This window comes from Calidris pugnax, unplaced genomic scaffold (genome assembly GCF_001431845.1).
Source record: "Calidris pugnax isolate Ruff unplaced genomic scaffold, ASM143184v1 scaffold196, whole genome shotgun sequence".
Lineage (NCBI taxonomy): Eukaryota > Metazoa > Chordata > Aves > Charadriiformes > Scolopacidae > Calidris > Calidris pugnax.
Window position 1 is genome coordinate 5,389,648 of NW_015091042.1, and position 15,338 is coordinate 5,404,985.

Sequence of the window (15,338 nt, forward strand, 5' to 3'; positions counted from 1 at the left end):
GCAGCCCTTCCGCTCAACCACCCTTGCTGAGCCCAGCGGCCGCAAGACTCCTTCACGATTGGCCAGCGGCTTTGCTACTTCTACCCTCCCTCCTCTCATTGGCTCTCCGCCGCTTGTCACTGGAAGGCCCGCCTCCTCCGGTTGCAAAGCGTGATTCCATTGGGCGTCCTCGCCGGCTGCCCGCCGCATCGTACGCGGGTTGGCTCTGCGGGCTGTCCGTCAGCGCAGTAACCAGGCAGCGGGTTGCGGTGCGCCTGTTTCCACGTCAGTGAGAGCGGTGCGGAGCCGGTTTCCCTGGTCCCCCGGCCCGGCAAGACCCCCTCGCTCGGCGGCCGCACCGGCACCGCCGCCGCCGGGAGGGAGGGGAGAAGGGCGGACAGAGGGGAGGGCCGAGCCCTCCCGCCCACGGCGCCGCCCGCCCGTTCACCCGATATGTGAAGCGGCCGCCGCCGCGGGGAGCAGGCGCCGCCATTTTGGATGCGGGGGTCAGTGCCGGGCGGCCGAGTGCTGCGGCGGGGGGAACCGTGAGGCGGTGGAGGGGGGGTGGTGGTGGTGGTGCAGGGAGCGGAGGAGGCCCCGGGGGAGGGAGGGTGAGGGCTGGGAGCGCAGGGCCGGGGGATCCCGGTGTGCCCCGCACCTCCACAGGCCCCTGCGTATGGTTTGTGAAGTTGTCTCGCTTAAAAATTGGTGGAAACAGCTTTTTATATATTTTTTTTTTTCCCCAGTATAGAGCCGGCTTCTCAGCTGGTGGCAGGAGGAGGGCTCAGGGCTGGCTTAGGGTGTGCCTTACGAGTTCTGCTGGTACTGTGTTCCTTAGTTCCGAGAATACGAAGTAATCGGAAGAAAGAAAGATCCCCCTCTTGGTGTTTACCTTAGCTTTCATTTTCACTCTGCAGTTCTGACAGATAAACGTGAGTTGCCTTCTCTTCTCAGTTCCCAGGTGCTCTCTCGCTCCTGCAGCTCAGTGTTGGAGACTTGCAGAGAAGCCTGTGCCCCCTTCCCTTCTCGTGTGCCACCACTGTCCTCTTACTGCTCCATATCCCTTAAAGGGCATCCTTAATTGCCTGGAATCGCACCAGACTGCGTGCTTCTTTGCCATACTGACAAACGAAATGAAATCTTACAAATGAAAACTTTTCTCTTACTTTTGTCCAGGAATTAGGAGCGAGCCTTTGGAGAAACATCCAGAGTTCTGTGAACTTTCGCTGCCTGTGATGTTTATTGCAGAGTTGTTATTGCACATAAAACCCAAGCAAGTTTAATTTCCTGATAGCAAGTCATGTATCTTCCGTGTGTGGTTTAGAAGGAAGAAAAGGAGCTATTTCATTATCAGCTGGGCTTCTGGGTAACCTGGCTGGCTCTTTAGTTAGGCAGGAATGTTTTGTGAATCATGGACCGAAGTGTTGTGTGTTCTGTTTTGGTAGCAGTGTATTGTATCAGGACTTGAGTGGCCAAATCTAGGTCAGAGACTATATAGATTATTCATGTATTATCATAAACAGTGCAGATTTAGGTCAGTGGAAGCTTACTTTGAAATACTACCTTTCTTGCACATGTAGTGATTATGTTGTTTTTGTATTATTGCTGTTTATTGGAGTAGTTTCACTGGATTTGAGTCGGTTACCATAGCTGAAGGCTAAAGTTAGTGATGGGAAGAAGTGATTTGATGGAAGTCTGCCAGGCTTTGTCGCTTCTGATGCGAACTCTTGCTTGTTTCCAGAAGAGTCGCACGCATTTCCCTGCAGGGGAAGGAGCATTTCCTAAAAGCATACCTGAGATTTCTTGTCGTAATACCCAGGGAAAAATTTGGAAAAACCCCTGTGCACCGGGATGTTTTTGGGGTGGTGTGTTGCAAGGTTGAGCAGCGGAGCGTTCAGTGCACGTGCGAGACAACATTTGCAGATGTAAATCTTGCCAGTGTTTTTGTGTGAAGGCTTCACATCTGATGCTATTTCAGGAGTCTCAGAATAGCGATAGTGACTGCCCACAGAACGCTAGGCTTTGGGAAGCATATATGAGTGTTAGGCTGTTGTTTTTTATAACATGTTCAGGCATCTACCTTTTCTCATTCGTAGTGTTCCTACCCTTGTTAGCAGTGGGGCTGTGGATGCTGACAGGTTCCCTGTTTCTCCTGGTGGGCTGGGCAGCCGTGTTGCCTTGGTTTGGAGCTGTCACTTTCGCTGTGCTGCCTGTCGAGGTTCCACATGAGAGAGAAATCTGAGGGCTCATCTGCAGAATTAAGCAAACGTATGAACCCATCATGAGAAAGTCCTACATAAACTCCGGTTTCTAACTGGAGAGATAAGGAGCTAAAAAGCATTTGAAATTTAAGAAGTACCTTTCCTGGTATTTTTTTCTGCACAACTCAAGACCACAAAATTTAATCTGCTTGTTTCTGTACTGAGTCCACTGTCTTGTGTTTAATTAAAGATTGCTTTTAAGAAAGGCATCTGGTCTTGATCTGAAGAAGGCGTTGGACCCATGGCTTTACTAGGGAGGTTGTTTCATCTTTTCTAATGACCTTCAGCATTAGCAGTTCTGTTAACCCATCCAACCAACAGTTACACAATATCCCACTCTTCAGACAGTGCCTTTGTAACATTAAACCTCTGAAATCATGTTAGCAATTTTTTTTTATGTTGAACAAACATTTTGTGGTTTTGCTTGACTTACCACCATGCTCTACTAAACCAAACTGATCGTTCAGTGCTGGGTTGGTGAATCTTGGAACTTTCTCTCTGCTGCTTCAGAGCATTGATTACAACCTTAAAACTTTCAATATAGTACATCTATACTGAGCTCTAAAGTGTAAGCAGTTATTGCTTGTGATGAAGATACAGCTGAAGGAATGCATACTGAAATTATCTGATAGTTTAAAAGGGGTAGGCTTTGGGAAGTGCGGATTTTAGAGAAGCTATTTCCATTGCTTGAAATAAACTTTTAAACTTCTACAGGGATGGAGGGTGCTTTTGCTGGGTTTAGCTTTTAAGATGCATCTCTCTGAAAGTAGTTGTCTGGCTTTCCCTTCCACCCTGTAATTATTTTCTATTTCCTTCTCCAGGACGCAGTCACAAAGGTCCTTTGCGTGAATGAAGATAGTTGGCTGTGGTTTACTTTGGCATGTGTGTGTGCTATTGCTTGGTTAACTGTAAGCTTAAATATAAAGCAGGATTTTTTCATCTTTACCCCGGTGTTTGTGGTGAAGTGGGCTGCATGTATGATACTCAGAGATCTGAGAGGGAATCTGTGTCTCCAGAGAGACAGAGTATTTAAGTTATATTCAGTTTTTTGGCACGTGTAAAATGAATTTTTGTACTTTTGTATAAAGGAATCTGCAGTGAGGAAAGGTGTGAATTCTCATCGTCTTCTCCAATAGTTAGCAATGAAAGGCTATAATCACAAAAAAGTACCTTAATTTTTGCATTATTTTAATGTGTCAGGAGAGCCCTGCCACGTACAATGGATTTTTTTGCACCCTTTGTGTGTGCCACGTACAATGGATTTTTTTGCACCCTTGCTTGAAAGGATCAGCACATTCAGTTTCCCAGCAGGTTAAAAGGAAAAGGTGTGTGTTGGAGGTTTGTGTCTTCTTCATATTTTGCTGCTTGGAGATACCACCAGGTTTGGGAAGAGTAGAGCATTGTTAAGTCTCCTACATTCAGAGTTTAACAAGTTTTTCTGTCTTGATTCTTTTAGGTTTAAAGTAGAGGAGTTTCTACAAGCAGATTCAGGAGTATGCAGAATAGCTTTTAAGCTTTGGCAGCACTTTGAATATTGGCAGAACTACTGAGTTACCTGTGTATGTGCAGGGCATGTGATATTTACTTCTGGTTTATCTTTATGTGCTTTTCTAGATCAGGTTGGGGGAGCCAAACTGCCAAATATGGCAGTTTGCTAAACACCTGGAATGGCACTTTGGAGTTTACGTGCTCGATATTGTTTTGGTAAAGTGAAGACAAGGAAAACTTGGGTTTTGACAGATTTGAATGTATCGAGTATTTCCCCAAAAATACTTCTGTGGGCCAGAGTTTTGATCCCTGAAACTGTCAATATAGAAATATGGAAAATATTGGAATTACTGAAGAAGAGATAAATAAATGATTAATTTTACATGGTGGAGAAAATCTCCCATTAATACCTTGCACTAAAACAAAGCATATAAAAGTAGAAAAAAATGTGATCAAAGGTATTTTAATGCAAATTTTAATATAAATAACATATGGAATAAATTACTATTGAGGACAGGCACTTCTATCAAGCATTAGATAGATGAGTAGGAAGAATTCTGTTATAAACAGCTGTGGAGGGAGGATATAAACCTTTGTTCTCCAGGGCACAAATAAACCACTTGCTAGAACTATTTGTTTATTTTTCTGAATCATCCAGTAGTGAATGAGATAAATTATTGATCTGGTCTGTCATGGCAGGCCCTATATTAAAAAATACTTTTGTCTTTGGCCCTAATGTATTGGGTAACACTTAGTAATACCATTATGTATAATTAATCTCATAAAGTAAGAAACACTTTTGCCATAAGATTATTCATTCTATTGCAAACACATAAAAACTGAAAACAACGAATCTGCTGTTGTCCCTTGATAAAGTATCTTTTTATAATATTTTGCTTTCTTTCCATTATTTACAGAGTTCTGAAGCAAATTAGTCTCTTTCGCTCAGAGGATATTTGTATATTTGAAGTGTTGTTGGTAATTCAAACATGTTAATTAATGTGAAGCCTGACAGATCCAGGATTTATGTTCTGAAATTTTTGTGGTGGTGTTTCTGAGGTCTGGAGTAATAAACCAAAACAGTTTCCTTCCAGCTTTGCTTTTGCCAAATAGGCAAAATTCCTTCTCTTATTCTCTGTCTTTTATTACCCCCTGCCCTCCCTCCCCAGTTGAGTCCTTTAAATGAGCTTGTCTGATTTGAAGTGTTATGATCAATGTTGCATCTGTTTTCAGTCTTTTGCTTCCCTATGGATGGCCGGTTGTGATTTCAAGCTGGATTCCTCATTTTCCTTTCATATCTTCTGAAAAAAGCCTCATTACTTGGCTACTATTTCACTAAATCCTTCCCAATGGCAGACACGGTGTCATCGGACTCTCTGGCCTCTTTATCTGGCCTGTTTGTTCTTTATGAACGGTCGTTTCTGTTCATTCCCCTTCATTCTTATTTCTTTATGCTTGGCTATATCTAGGCTACGGCTAATATAGAGAGAACAATCCTGTAGTTACCTACTTTTCATTTCTTTTTCTCAGACAATTAGAAATATTTCTTGCTTATACATTTTTGCCACCTCTTCTGTGTCTCACTGTGAGTACATCAGTTTAAGTTTTTCCCTGTAAGACCTCGGGCCACGTGAGAGTAAATATCTGCCTTTACCTTTCTCACTTTTTCTCCCCATGTTCCATCCAGTTTTGTCTCTGATTTTGCTCATTTCTTTGCGGGATCTTACCCACGACTTTTTTTTTTACTCGCCCTCTTTCTTGAAGGCTTTTTTTTCATGAAGCAAGTGTAAAATCAACATCTGTTATAAATTATTTTGTCAAAGTTTGAAGTCCCAAAGAGTTTAGCTCCGGCCAGCTTATTTGAGCCACTGATGCTTATTTAGCAGAGTACAAGATTGGCTTTGTGTTCTGTGCAGAGCTGTGGGACTTTGTGTAAGTGCTGGAGATGTGCGTGTGATTGCATTGTCATGGGTGTCTGCCCTGCTACCCTAACACTTTGTCTTTCTGTGAACTTACATAGACTGGAAAAAAAAAAGATGAGGAATGTGCCTTGGCAGACTTTTCTCTTGCTTCACAGATGCCCTGTTACAGCTAACTGTCTGCTCTCGTGGTCTTGAAAACATGCTGTGTGGAAAAACATCTTTTTGACAAAATAACTGTGTTTATCTGCATGCACAAAACAAAGATGTGAAAGAGTTTCTTGCATCTCTGCAGGCCTCCTGCTTGACTAGGGCCAACTCGACGTTTTATAGGAGGAAAAGAATAATTCGGAGAGGCTGGAGATGAATTTCTCTTACCTTTCTTTTCAGGGCCGTCAGGATGGTGGATAAGAACATTTACATTGTACAAGGTGAAATCAACGCGGTGGTGGGAGCCATCAAGCGCAATGCCCGATGGAACACTCACACGCATCTGGTAAGTCACCTTGAATTGTTGCTACCTGTTCACCCTCTGGCAGAAACCACCTGATTTCAGAAAAGCACCTCAGTTTTTTGTTTTTTTTAGCACTCATTGTAGTACTTTTATAAGTAAAGTTGGAATGATTTTCTACATTGTTTCATGCTGAGTAGTTTTGGCTTCTTGTGTACCAGCGACTGTAAGAGGTATAAGGCTGGAAATCTTCTACCTGTATACCCTGTAAAAAACCAAAGTCATCTCATTTAGACTTTTATTGCCTGGTGTTTCAGGGATTTTGAATATATATATTGTTATTTTATTTAGCACAATGTTTTTCTGTATCTTTTGAGCCCTCTTAGAGAAGACAGTCTTCATCATGAGCAACCTGGTCTAGTGGGAGGTGTCCCTGCCCATGGCAGTGGGGTTGGAACTCAGAGATCTTTAAGGTCCCTTCCAACCTATGAAAGCCATGAAATAAAAAAAAAAAACAAAGTAATCTCTTTTAGACTTTTATTGCCTGGTATTTCAAGGATTTTGAATATATAGTGTTATTTTTATTTAGCACAACGTTTTTCTGTATCTTTTGAGCCCTCTTAGAGAAGACAGTCTTCATCATGAGCAACCTGGTCTAGTGGGAGGTGTCCCTGCCCAGGGCAGGGGGGTTGGAACTCAGAGATCTTTAAGGTCCCTTCCAACCTATGAAAGCCATGAAATAAAATTTGGGGAAATCATTATATATAGGGTATTGTTAAATTTTTCATTTGGCATAGTGTCTTTTTTTTTTTTTTTATAGCTCTGTTTTCTGACTGCTAGCCCTATTCCTGCCTGAAGCCTGTTTTGTTAAAAGCCATTAATACAGTGTTTCCAAGTCTAACGATGCATTGGTCACTTTATGGCTTCCACAGTGTCAATATCTGCATGTGGTGCCCTGTGTCTGTGGTGTGCTTCAGAACGTCACGTGAATAGCAGATGGCTGTCATCCAGCACAAGTGGTTTCAGTTTGTCAAAGGGCAGGGCCCTTTTTCCCTCTAACAGGCATTTCTTCATTAGTGCTCACTGCCACCCAGCAGGAGGTGTGGCTGGGGATGTACACAGCTTGGAGAAACTGCTGCTTCTCCTTATTTTAATCTTGTAAAGATAGACTAAGGCTAAAGGATGCAGCTATTCATATAAATTTTGCGCTGTGGTTCTGTCTTCAAGTTATTTTAATGGCGCCAAATGTCATTGTGTTTCTGTTCCCATTACAATCTGCATAGATTAACATTATAGCAAATCCAGATGAGCCATTTCAATATGGTACGAGGTAGATTTGCTCTGAAATTTATTGAACAGCAGAAGGCTAATCAGAAATACTTCTAAGGACAATAAACCCAAGCCAGAATGCTCGGACTTGAACCTGTGCTTTGACATTTGAGCTGTATGACATCGGGGAGCACTAGCAGGAAAATAAAAATGCTCCTCTTGATTTTGATGGAGTAAATGCTCTGACAGTGGTAAACTCAACCCACAGCACTTCTATGAATATGAGGGTGAGGTTTTTACAGACCCATTATTAAGATTTGTCTTCAGGAATATGTTTTACCTTGTTAATGACTTCCTTCCTATATATAACCTATAGGATGAAGAAAGGGATCCCCTGCTGCATAGCTTTAGCCTCTTAAAAGAAGTGCTGAATAATATAACAGGTAAGTTTATACAGAAATCATCAGGTATGTGTACCTACCAGGGTATAAGCAAAGAAATTGACAGGTTTACTTGTTTCTCTTATTTACTATCCGGAGGTCATATATTGAATAACAAGAAAAGAGCAAATATGTATATACTTTTAGACAAATAATACTAACGTCAACTAGTCCACAAATAGTACTGCTTGCCACTATCTGGAGATACATATACATGTGTGTCTATATATATATTTGTGAGTGTATACACACACACATTTTCTTTTAATATAAATGCACGTGTTTCTTCAATATACTGAAGCTTGTAGTAATATATGAAATCTGGTGTATTAGTATACATAGTCTTTCTGTGCTTTCTTTATGCTTTCTGATCTGTGAATGATGGGGGAAAAAAATCTGCTTGGAAAGTAGCCTCCCATTCCATAGTCTTTCTGTGCTTTGTTTATGCTTTCTGATCTGTGAATGATGAGGGAAAAAATCTGCTTGGAAAGTAGCCTCCCATTATCTGTTTTCTCCTCACATTCTTTGATTTGTTGGTTTTCATCTTTTGTTATCAGTAGTAAGTGAAACGTAGGCTTCACTTTCTATTTGGGTCTCTTGAATCCTGAAGTGAAAGGCTTATTTTGTGACTGGTTACACTGAAAGAAACTGGAAATGTATATTGGTTACAGAAGTAGAACACAAGGCTGTGATGCCAGGATTTTTCTCCCCACACGTCTTTCTTCCCTTCTTCCCCACATTTTCTCCTTTTGTAGTTTCAGGAGTGATTCTTTAAGTGGATGTTGACAGTCTGGAAGTGAGGCTAATACTGAGCTGCGTGTGGCATTCTGCTGCTTCTTCCTAGGATTTCTCTTACTGATTGTGATATTTGAAAGTAAGCTTTATTTCAGGGCCCTTTATTATAGTGAGCTTTCAGAATGACACTCAACTGAAGTTTGAGATGACTTCTTGCATTTCTAGTTGCAAACTGCACCTGTTCTTGTGTCATTGTGAGCTTGGAATCCCATAAAAAGGAATTCCCTAGAAGTACCCCTTCCATGAGACGTGCCAAGGAGACGTGCCAGTTCTAAGCCCTTCCTCTTTTGTGGTTGCAAGTGTAATGCTTTGTCTTTTTTTGCCAGGTGACCTTCCCCTTGGTGGTGAGCAGGACTCTTCTGTCAGGTTATGATGTCTCGTGGAGCTCCTGCACAGCTTGCATTCCTGGATAGTATCTTTGTTCTAGATGTTGTGCTTGTGCCCAGACTACATGGCAGTCTGGGTCTGTGAGTGTTTTTTGTAAGCTCACTTGTCTTCTCTAGGACATACGTGCAGTCACCAAAAGTGTTTTGGGAGGAAATTTTCCTTCTCTCCCTTCTGTGAGATAAAAGCCTCTTTAAGATAAGACTCCTGGAGTTCTTTGCCATTAATGCAAATACCTCTTCTCATCAACAAGAGCAAGGAATGTCAGGATGCTCAAATAAACGTGGATTGAGTAAATGTCAGGGACTGGCCATTTATCTGGAGTAGCCGCATACAACGTGCTGTTGAGTTGTTGGGGGAAAAAATGCAAGCCTGCTCTCTGCCTGTGTTAGAGAAAGCAAAGTTTAATGTACTGAGAGATTCAGAGGCTCCCTGTGAGTATTAGTCATCATGTAGTAATTGCTTATACACGGTGATGATAGCGTGTCGGTCTGACTACATGGGGTTCTTTTAAGCAGGTAATTTCAGCTTCAATGACTGCTATTTACAGACTGGTGTCTTGAGATAGGACATCATTGCTATGCTCCATTTTTTTTTTTTTTTTCAGTTTTAGACAAGGACAGGTTCCCAAGCAATACTTGGGATGATATAGAGTCTCCTGCCTCGTCTTCCGGGCTGTGAAAAGTCCAAGCTTAGGGGTTTTTTTTGTGGGTGGGTATTTTTTCCCTGCCTAGGCCTTCCTTTCATGTCTCTTTCATTAGCTCATGGAAACGCATTGCTTTTATATTTAAATTTATTCAAGCTGTAATCTTTGACATTTGAGTTAGCTTTTAGTACAATTTTGCATTTATAGTAATATATATTATGTATTTTCTCAATCCCCCAAGAACCCATTTTAATCTGTTCCGGATGCAAATTTCAGGCTGCCTTGTCCCATCTCCCCTCTTGCTCTCGCCCTCCGTTCCCCGCCCCCATGGAGCATGTTTGATCAGGTGTGGCAGGAATATCCACTGTCAAGCTGCGCCCTTTATATTAGTCAATATTATCCTTCCTTCCCTCCCACTCCCTTCATTCTCCTCTGGGCTTTACCAGTTGATTTATAATTTTGGAATTCTCATCGGAGTCTGTAATACAGTTTGTTCATTATTTAACCAAAACCTGTTTAATGAGCAAAGAGAGGCAATGTAAATGTTAGGCATGTTGCAGTGGAGTACCTTTTGTTCTCCTCTGAGCTAGTGGGTATTAACTCTGTCGTGACTGAGATGCTGAAATACCCTGGTCAAGGGTATAAAGATGCACCATTTGCCTCCAGCAGCTAAAGATTCCCCTTTCAAAGTATCGTTCCTCAAGAGTGACTAAATTACATAAATGTGGTTTATTTGAATGCCGAAACAGTAAATGCTTGCTTGCAACTAAGTAGTGATATCCCATCCCATTGTAGCATCTAAAGGGGCTCTTGAAGGAAGCATCTACAGAAGATGCTGTTGCTCAGCACAGACAACCCTGTGATTATGGTTTAAGAGTAACTTCACTCCTGTGAAGCACACCCAGCTAAGGGCCTTGGACCTGAACTGTGTGGAATGGTGTTGGTCTTTAAAATTCTCACGTTCAGCACACCCAGCTAAGGGTCTTGGACCTGAACTGCGTGGAATGGTGTTGGTCTTTAAAATTCTCACAGAGAACCTTAATTTCTTTGGCAATTTTATATACATTTACAAAAGCAGTTTAATAATTGAAAATGAACAGCAGGTCTGCTCCAATCCGCCATTACTTGATTTTGTGCCGTTTTTACACTTTTATGGGCTGCATATATTTTTATTATTATCGGTAGTAGTTACCCGCAAAAAAACAGAAAGGAAAAACAGAGGTTCTGTTGTCTTGGGTGATGCATAACTTCCTCTGAGATAAATTTAATAGCTGAATGCTTCTTGTACTGAGATAAACACCGTAACCCTAAGTTTGATGTGGTGTCTCGTATTTCCACAGCTTAGAAAAAAGCAAAAAATCTGTGTCCTGAGTTACAACCATATGGAAGCAGTGACTTTATCCATGCACGCAAAATTGAAATACAACTACATCTTCAAAGTTTATTTGAAAACTGATGGAAGCGTTAGTGTTGATACAAGTTTGGATCTAGGGTCACTTTCACCACAGCTTCCATTTGAATGCTTTGTACAATAAGCTTAGTATCTAGCAAATGTATCTGGATGTTGACATATTTGTTCATTTCGTCAGTTTTGTTACAGATTTAGGTCAATAAAAGGAAGCTTCTTCTTGACATCCAGTGATAACTGAGCATCTTCTCTTTCATGAGTGTTTCCAGCTTAGGATGCTCTTGAGCTCGCCAGGGAGAGGTTTTATAACCACGAAGGGCTGGAAATATTAATTAATTATAAGCTTTTCCATCATCTAATGAGGATCGGGTTTCCTCAAATCCTGCTGTGGCTGTTGAGGTCTTCAGACTGTTCCAGTGGGATGTAGAGGTAAGAGCAGGTACTTCTGTAGTCATTCTCCTCATTGCAGAATTTGTGCTTTGCTCGGACTTGGGGGGAGGATGAGTCAGTAACCAGGATTTTCGCGACTGAAGTGCTGCTTACTGGTGTGTAGGATGGCTTTAGGACAGAAAATGACTGAGTACAACTGCCTTGTACAAGTCAGCACTGCAGTGGGAGAAGCAGGTGTTTGTGGAAAGTGTGTGCATCCAGAGTCTATTTAAATAAGGTTTAAACTAGGTAAACACACCTGTGAAGAGGTGCTTGTGTATATTTTAGGTCCATGAGTGCCAGACTGGAAGGTCCTTTTATCCTCTGGTGGTTCAGAGTTAGTGCATTTAAACAGAAGCTGCAAAGTAAGCTGTTAGAAGCACTCTGATTTCATGCACATTCATGACATTTTAAATGAATGCTTGTACAGTGGGTTCAGAAGAATCTTTTCATGGCTTATTTCAGACAAGAAGCTGCTGCAAATCTCCATCTTTAGAGGGTTGGCTGGGGCATTAAGAGCTGGCTAAAGGTCAAATGACTGTAACCGTAAGAGAACCTTTGCCCAGTGTACTGACTTAATATACTTGTTACTGTAGCCATCAGTTTTCTGGTATGTAGATTTGATTGCACACTCATTTTCTCATGTCTGAGCTCTGGAAACTCAGTTTTTAGGAAAAATCTGACGTTTGTATCAGACAATACAGGAATTTTATCCTGATTTGCGATTAGTATCTGAACTTTTTCTGAAAGATCTAGTTTTAAAAAGTGGTAAATGAGTAGTAAATATAGATGTGTGGCCTGTTCTCAATGCTGTTGTGGCTGTTGAATAGAATCTGAGATATTCATTGTGATCTACTTCAGAAATCAGAAAAAATAGGTTTTTGTTTTAAAGTAGTGTAGGAATTGGATTATGTGGATGTGTGATATGTGTAGTGCTGCAACGCTTGTTATTTTGCACTTTGCAGATAAGAGCAATGCTATATCCTGTTTATTATTTATATCTTGAATTTCTGCAGGAAGTGCTTGGACTTACTAGTAAATAACAAATACTGATGAACTTTAAACTGTGATACTTTTCCCTTTGCATTGAAGAATTGCAAAAAGCACATGTTAAAAAAAAAAAAAGGCAACCCACCACCTAAATTTTTTTCTACTGCAGCTTCATATAAAATATCTGATAGATCTTTTAGAGATAAATAAGAGCAATCTGGTCTAGTTGGAGACGTTCCTGCCCAGGGCAGGGGATTTGGAACTCAGTGAACTTCAAGGTCCCTTCCAACTCTAACTGTTCTATGATTCTATGATGAAGAAGACTCTCTGGTCTCCTAGATTATGTCTATTCCTGTGATAACTTCAAAAAAAACTCCACAACTTTTTTTGTTTGTTTGTTAACTAACAGGTATCAATACATGTTCACCTGGTATTTTGGAAGACCAAGCAACTCAAGCTAACATTTTGTAAAACTTTTAAGACAAATGGAAAGCAAGTAAGAAAGGTTAGGAAACTGGTAGTCAGGTTTCTTCCATAGCTTTAATTCAGCTGCATTCTAATCACAGAATGTGTTTAGTGAAGAATAACTGTTAGTTATGTGTGAAACTTATAGATGCACCATGACAAGCACCATAACCTTTTCCAAGGCTTTTCTGTTGGGTGGGAGGCAGGATTTATGCAGTGTGAGAGGAGTCAGATATGAATGGGGTCACTCCGGATAGATTCTGTGGAATTATTCACTGAGCCCTTCAACATAGTGTACTGGATGAAACTGGGATTTGTGAGAAGTAGAAGCTTCTAATTGAGAGCTCGTGTCTGTGAAGACAGGCTGAGAGAGTTGGGGTCATTCAGCCTGGAGAAAAGAAGGCTCCAGGGAGACCTTAGAGCCCCTTCCAGTCCCTAAAGGGGCTACAGGAGAGATGGGGAGGGACTCTTGATCAGGGAGCAGAATGATAGGACAAGGGGTAATGGTTTTAAACTGAAAGAAGGGAGATTTAGATAAGATCTCAGGAAGGAATTCTTTGCTGTGAGGGTGGTGAGGCACGCTTGGACTTACTAGTAAATAACAAATACTGATGAACTTTAAACTGTGATACTTTTCCCTTTGCATTGAAGAATTGCAAAAAGCACATGTTAAAAATATTTACTTACTAGTAAATAACAAATACGGATGAACTTTGAACTGTGATACTTTTCCCTTTGCGTTGAAGAATTGCAAAAAGCACATGTTAAAAAAAAACCAAACAGCAACCCACCACCTAACTTTTTTTCTACTGCAGCTTCATATAAAATATCTGATAGATCTTTTAGAGATAAATAAGAGGAACCTGGTCTAGTGGGAGATGTTCCTGCCCAGAGCAGGGGATTTGGAACTCAATGAACTTCAAGGTCCCTTCCAACTCTAACTGTTCTATGATTCTATGATGAAGAAGACTCTCTGGTCTCCTAGATAATGTCTATTCCTGTGATAACTTCAAAAAAAACTCCACAACTTTTTTTGTTTGTTTGTTAACTAACAGGTATCAATACATGTTCACCTGGTATTTTGGAAGACCAAGCAACTCAAGCTAACATTTTGTAAAACTTTTAAGACAAATGGAAAGCAAGTAAGAAAGGTTAGGAAACTGGTAGTCAGGTTTCTTCCATAGCTTTAATTCAGCTGCATTCTAATCACAGAATGTGTTTAGTGAAGAATAACTGTTAGTTATGTGTGAAACTTATAGATGCACCATGACAAGCACCATAACCTTTTCCAAGGCTTTTCTGTTGGGTGGGAGGCAGGATTTATGCAGTGTGAGAGGAGTCAGATATGAATGGGGTCACTCCGGATAGATTCTGTGGAATTATTCACTGAGCCCTTCAACATAGTGTACTGGATGAAACTGGGATTTGTGAGAAGTAGAAGCTTCTAATTGAGAGCTCGTGTCTGTGAAGACAGGCTGAGAGAGTTGGGGTCATTCAGCCTGGAGAAAAGAAGGCTCCAGGGAGACCTTAGAGCCCCTTCCAGTCCCTAAAGGGGCTACAGGAGAGATGGGGAGGGACTCTTGATCAGGGAGCAGAATGATAGGACAAGGGGTAATGGTTTTAAACTGAAAGAAGGGAGATTTAGATAAGATCTCAGGAAGGAATTCTTTGCTGTGAGGGTGGTGAGGCACTGGAACAGGTTGCCCAGAGAAGCTGTGGCTGCCCCATCCCTGGAGGGGTTCAAGACCAGGCTGGATGGGGCTTTGAGCAACCTGGTCTGGTGGGAGGTGACCCTGCCCAGGGCAGGGGGGTTGGAATTAGAGGATCTTTAAGGTCCCTTCCAACCCAATCTTTGATTCTATATCTAAGACTGAACAGGCAGAAAGGGCTAAACTGCCACTGTGTAGCATCCTTAATTTGATAACTTTTTAGCTCTTGTGTTCACCTTCTGTTTTGTGTTTCTGAGTAGTAAGAAGCGTTCTGAGTAAATTCAGAAATGGAGTGACTCTGGGAATATCTAAAGCAAAAAAAACCCAACAAGACCAGTAAGATGGTCTTCACACAAGGTATTTCTGTGTTTCAAGTCAGGGCATCTGAACTGTCCCTCCTGCAGTCTGCCACCACCCTTGCAATACCCCCAAACCATCCTTTTCAATACATTTCTTTGGGTGCAATTTCAGAGTAGAGCTCGGAGCTTAACAGTCTTCCATCTGCGCGTGGCTGATGACTGGCAGGTACAGGCAGGAGGTGGTGCTGTTGGAAGGAATTGTTTCCTGCCCTCTAATCCTTAAGGACCCAAGGATTTAGATGGACAAGCGCTCCTGGCTGGCGCTTGGCTCGGTTCCCACCAGTGGACTTGTTCTGTAACACCAGCCCTCTGTTACCGCTGCAGGGCTGGGCTCTGAAGAGCTGCC

The 15,338-nt window shown here is 41.7% G+C and overlaps 1 protein-coding gene across 1 annotated transcript in view; it reads left to right on the top strand.

Moving 5' to 3' along the window:
- Positions 1 to 224: 224 nt before the first annotated feature.
- Positions 225 to 15,338, top strand: part of GBF1 (golgi brefeldin A resistant guanine nucleotide exchange factor 1) — a 128,223-nt gene continuing 113,109 nt past the window's right edge. Inside the window, exons 1-3 of the mRNA XM_014956304.1 lie at positions 225 to 485; positions 6,038 to 6,143; positions 7,744 to 7,810. Of these exons, the coding sequence (XP_014811790.1) occupies positions 478 to 485; positions 6,038 to 6,143; positions 7,744 to 7,810 (181 nt within the window). The 5' untranslated portion in view covers positions 225 to 477. The remainder of the gene's footprint in view (positions 486 to 6,037; positions 6,144 to 7,743; positions 7,811 to 15,338) is intronic.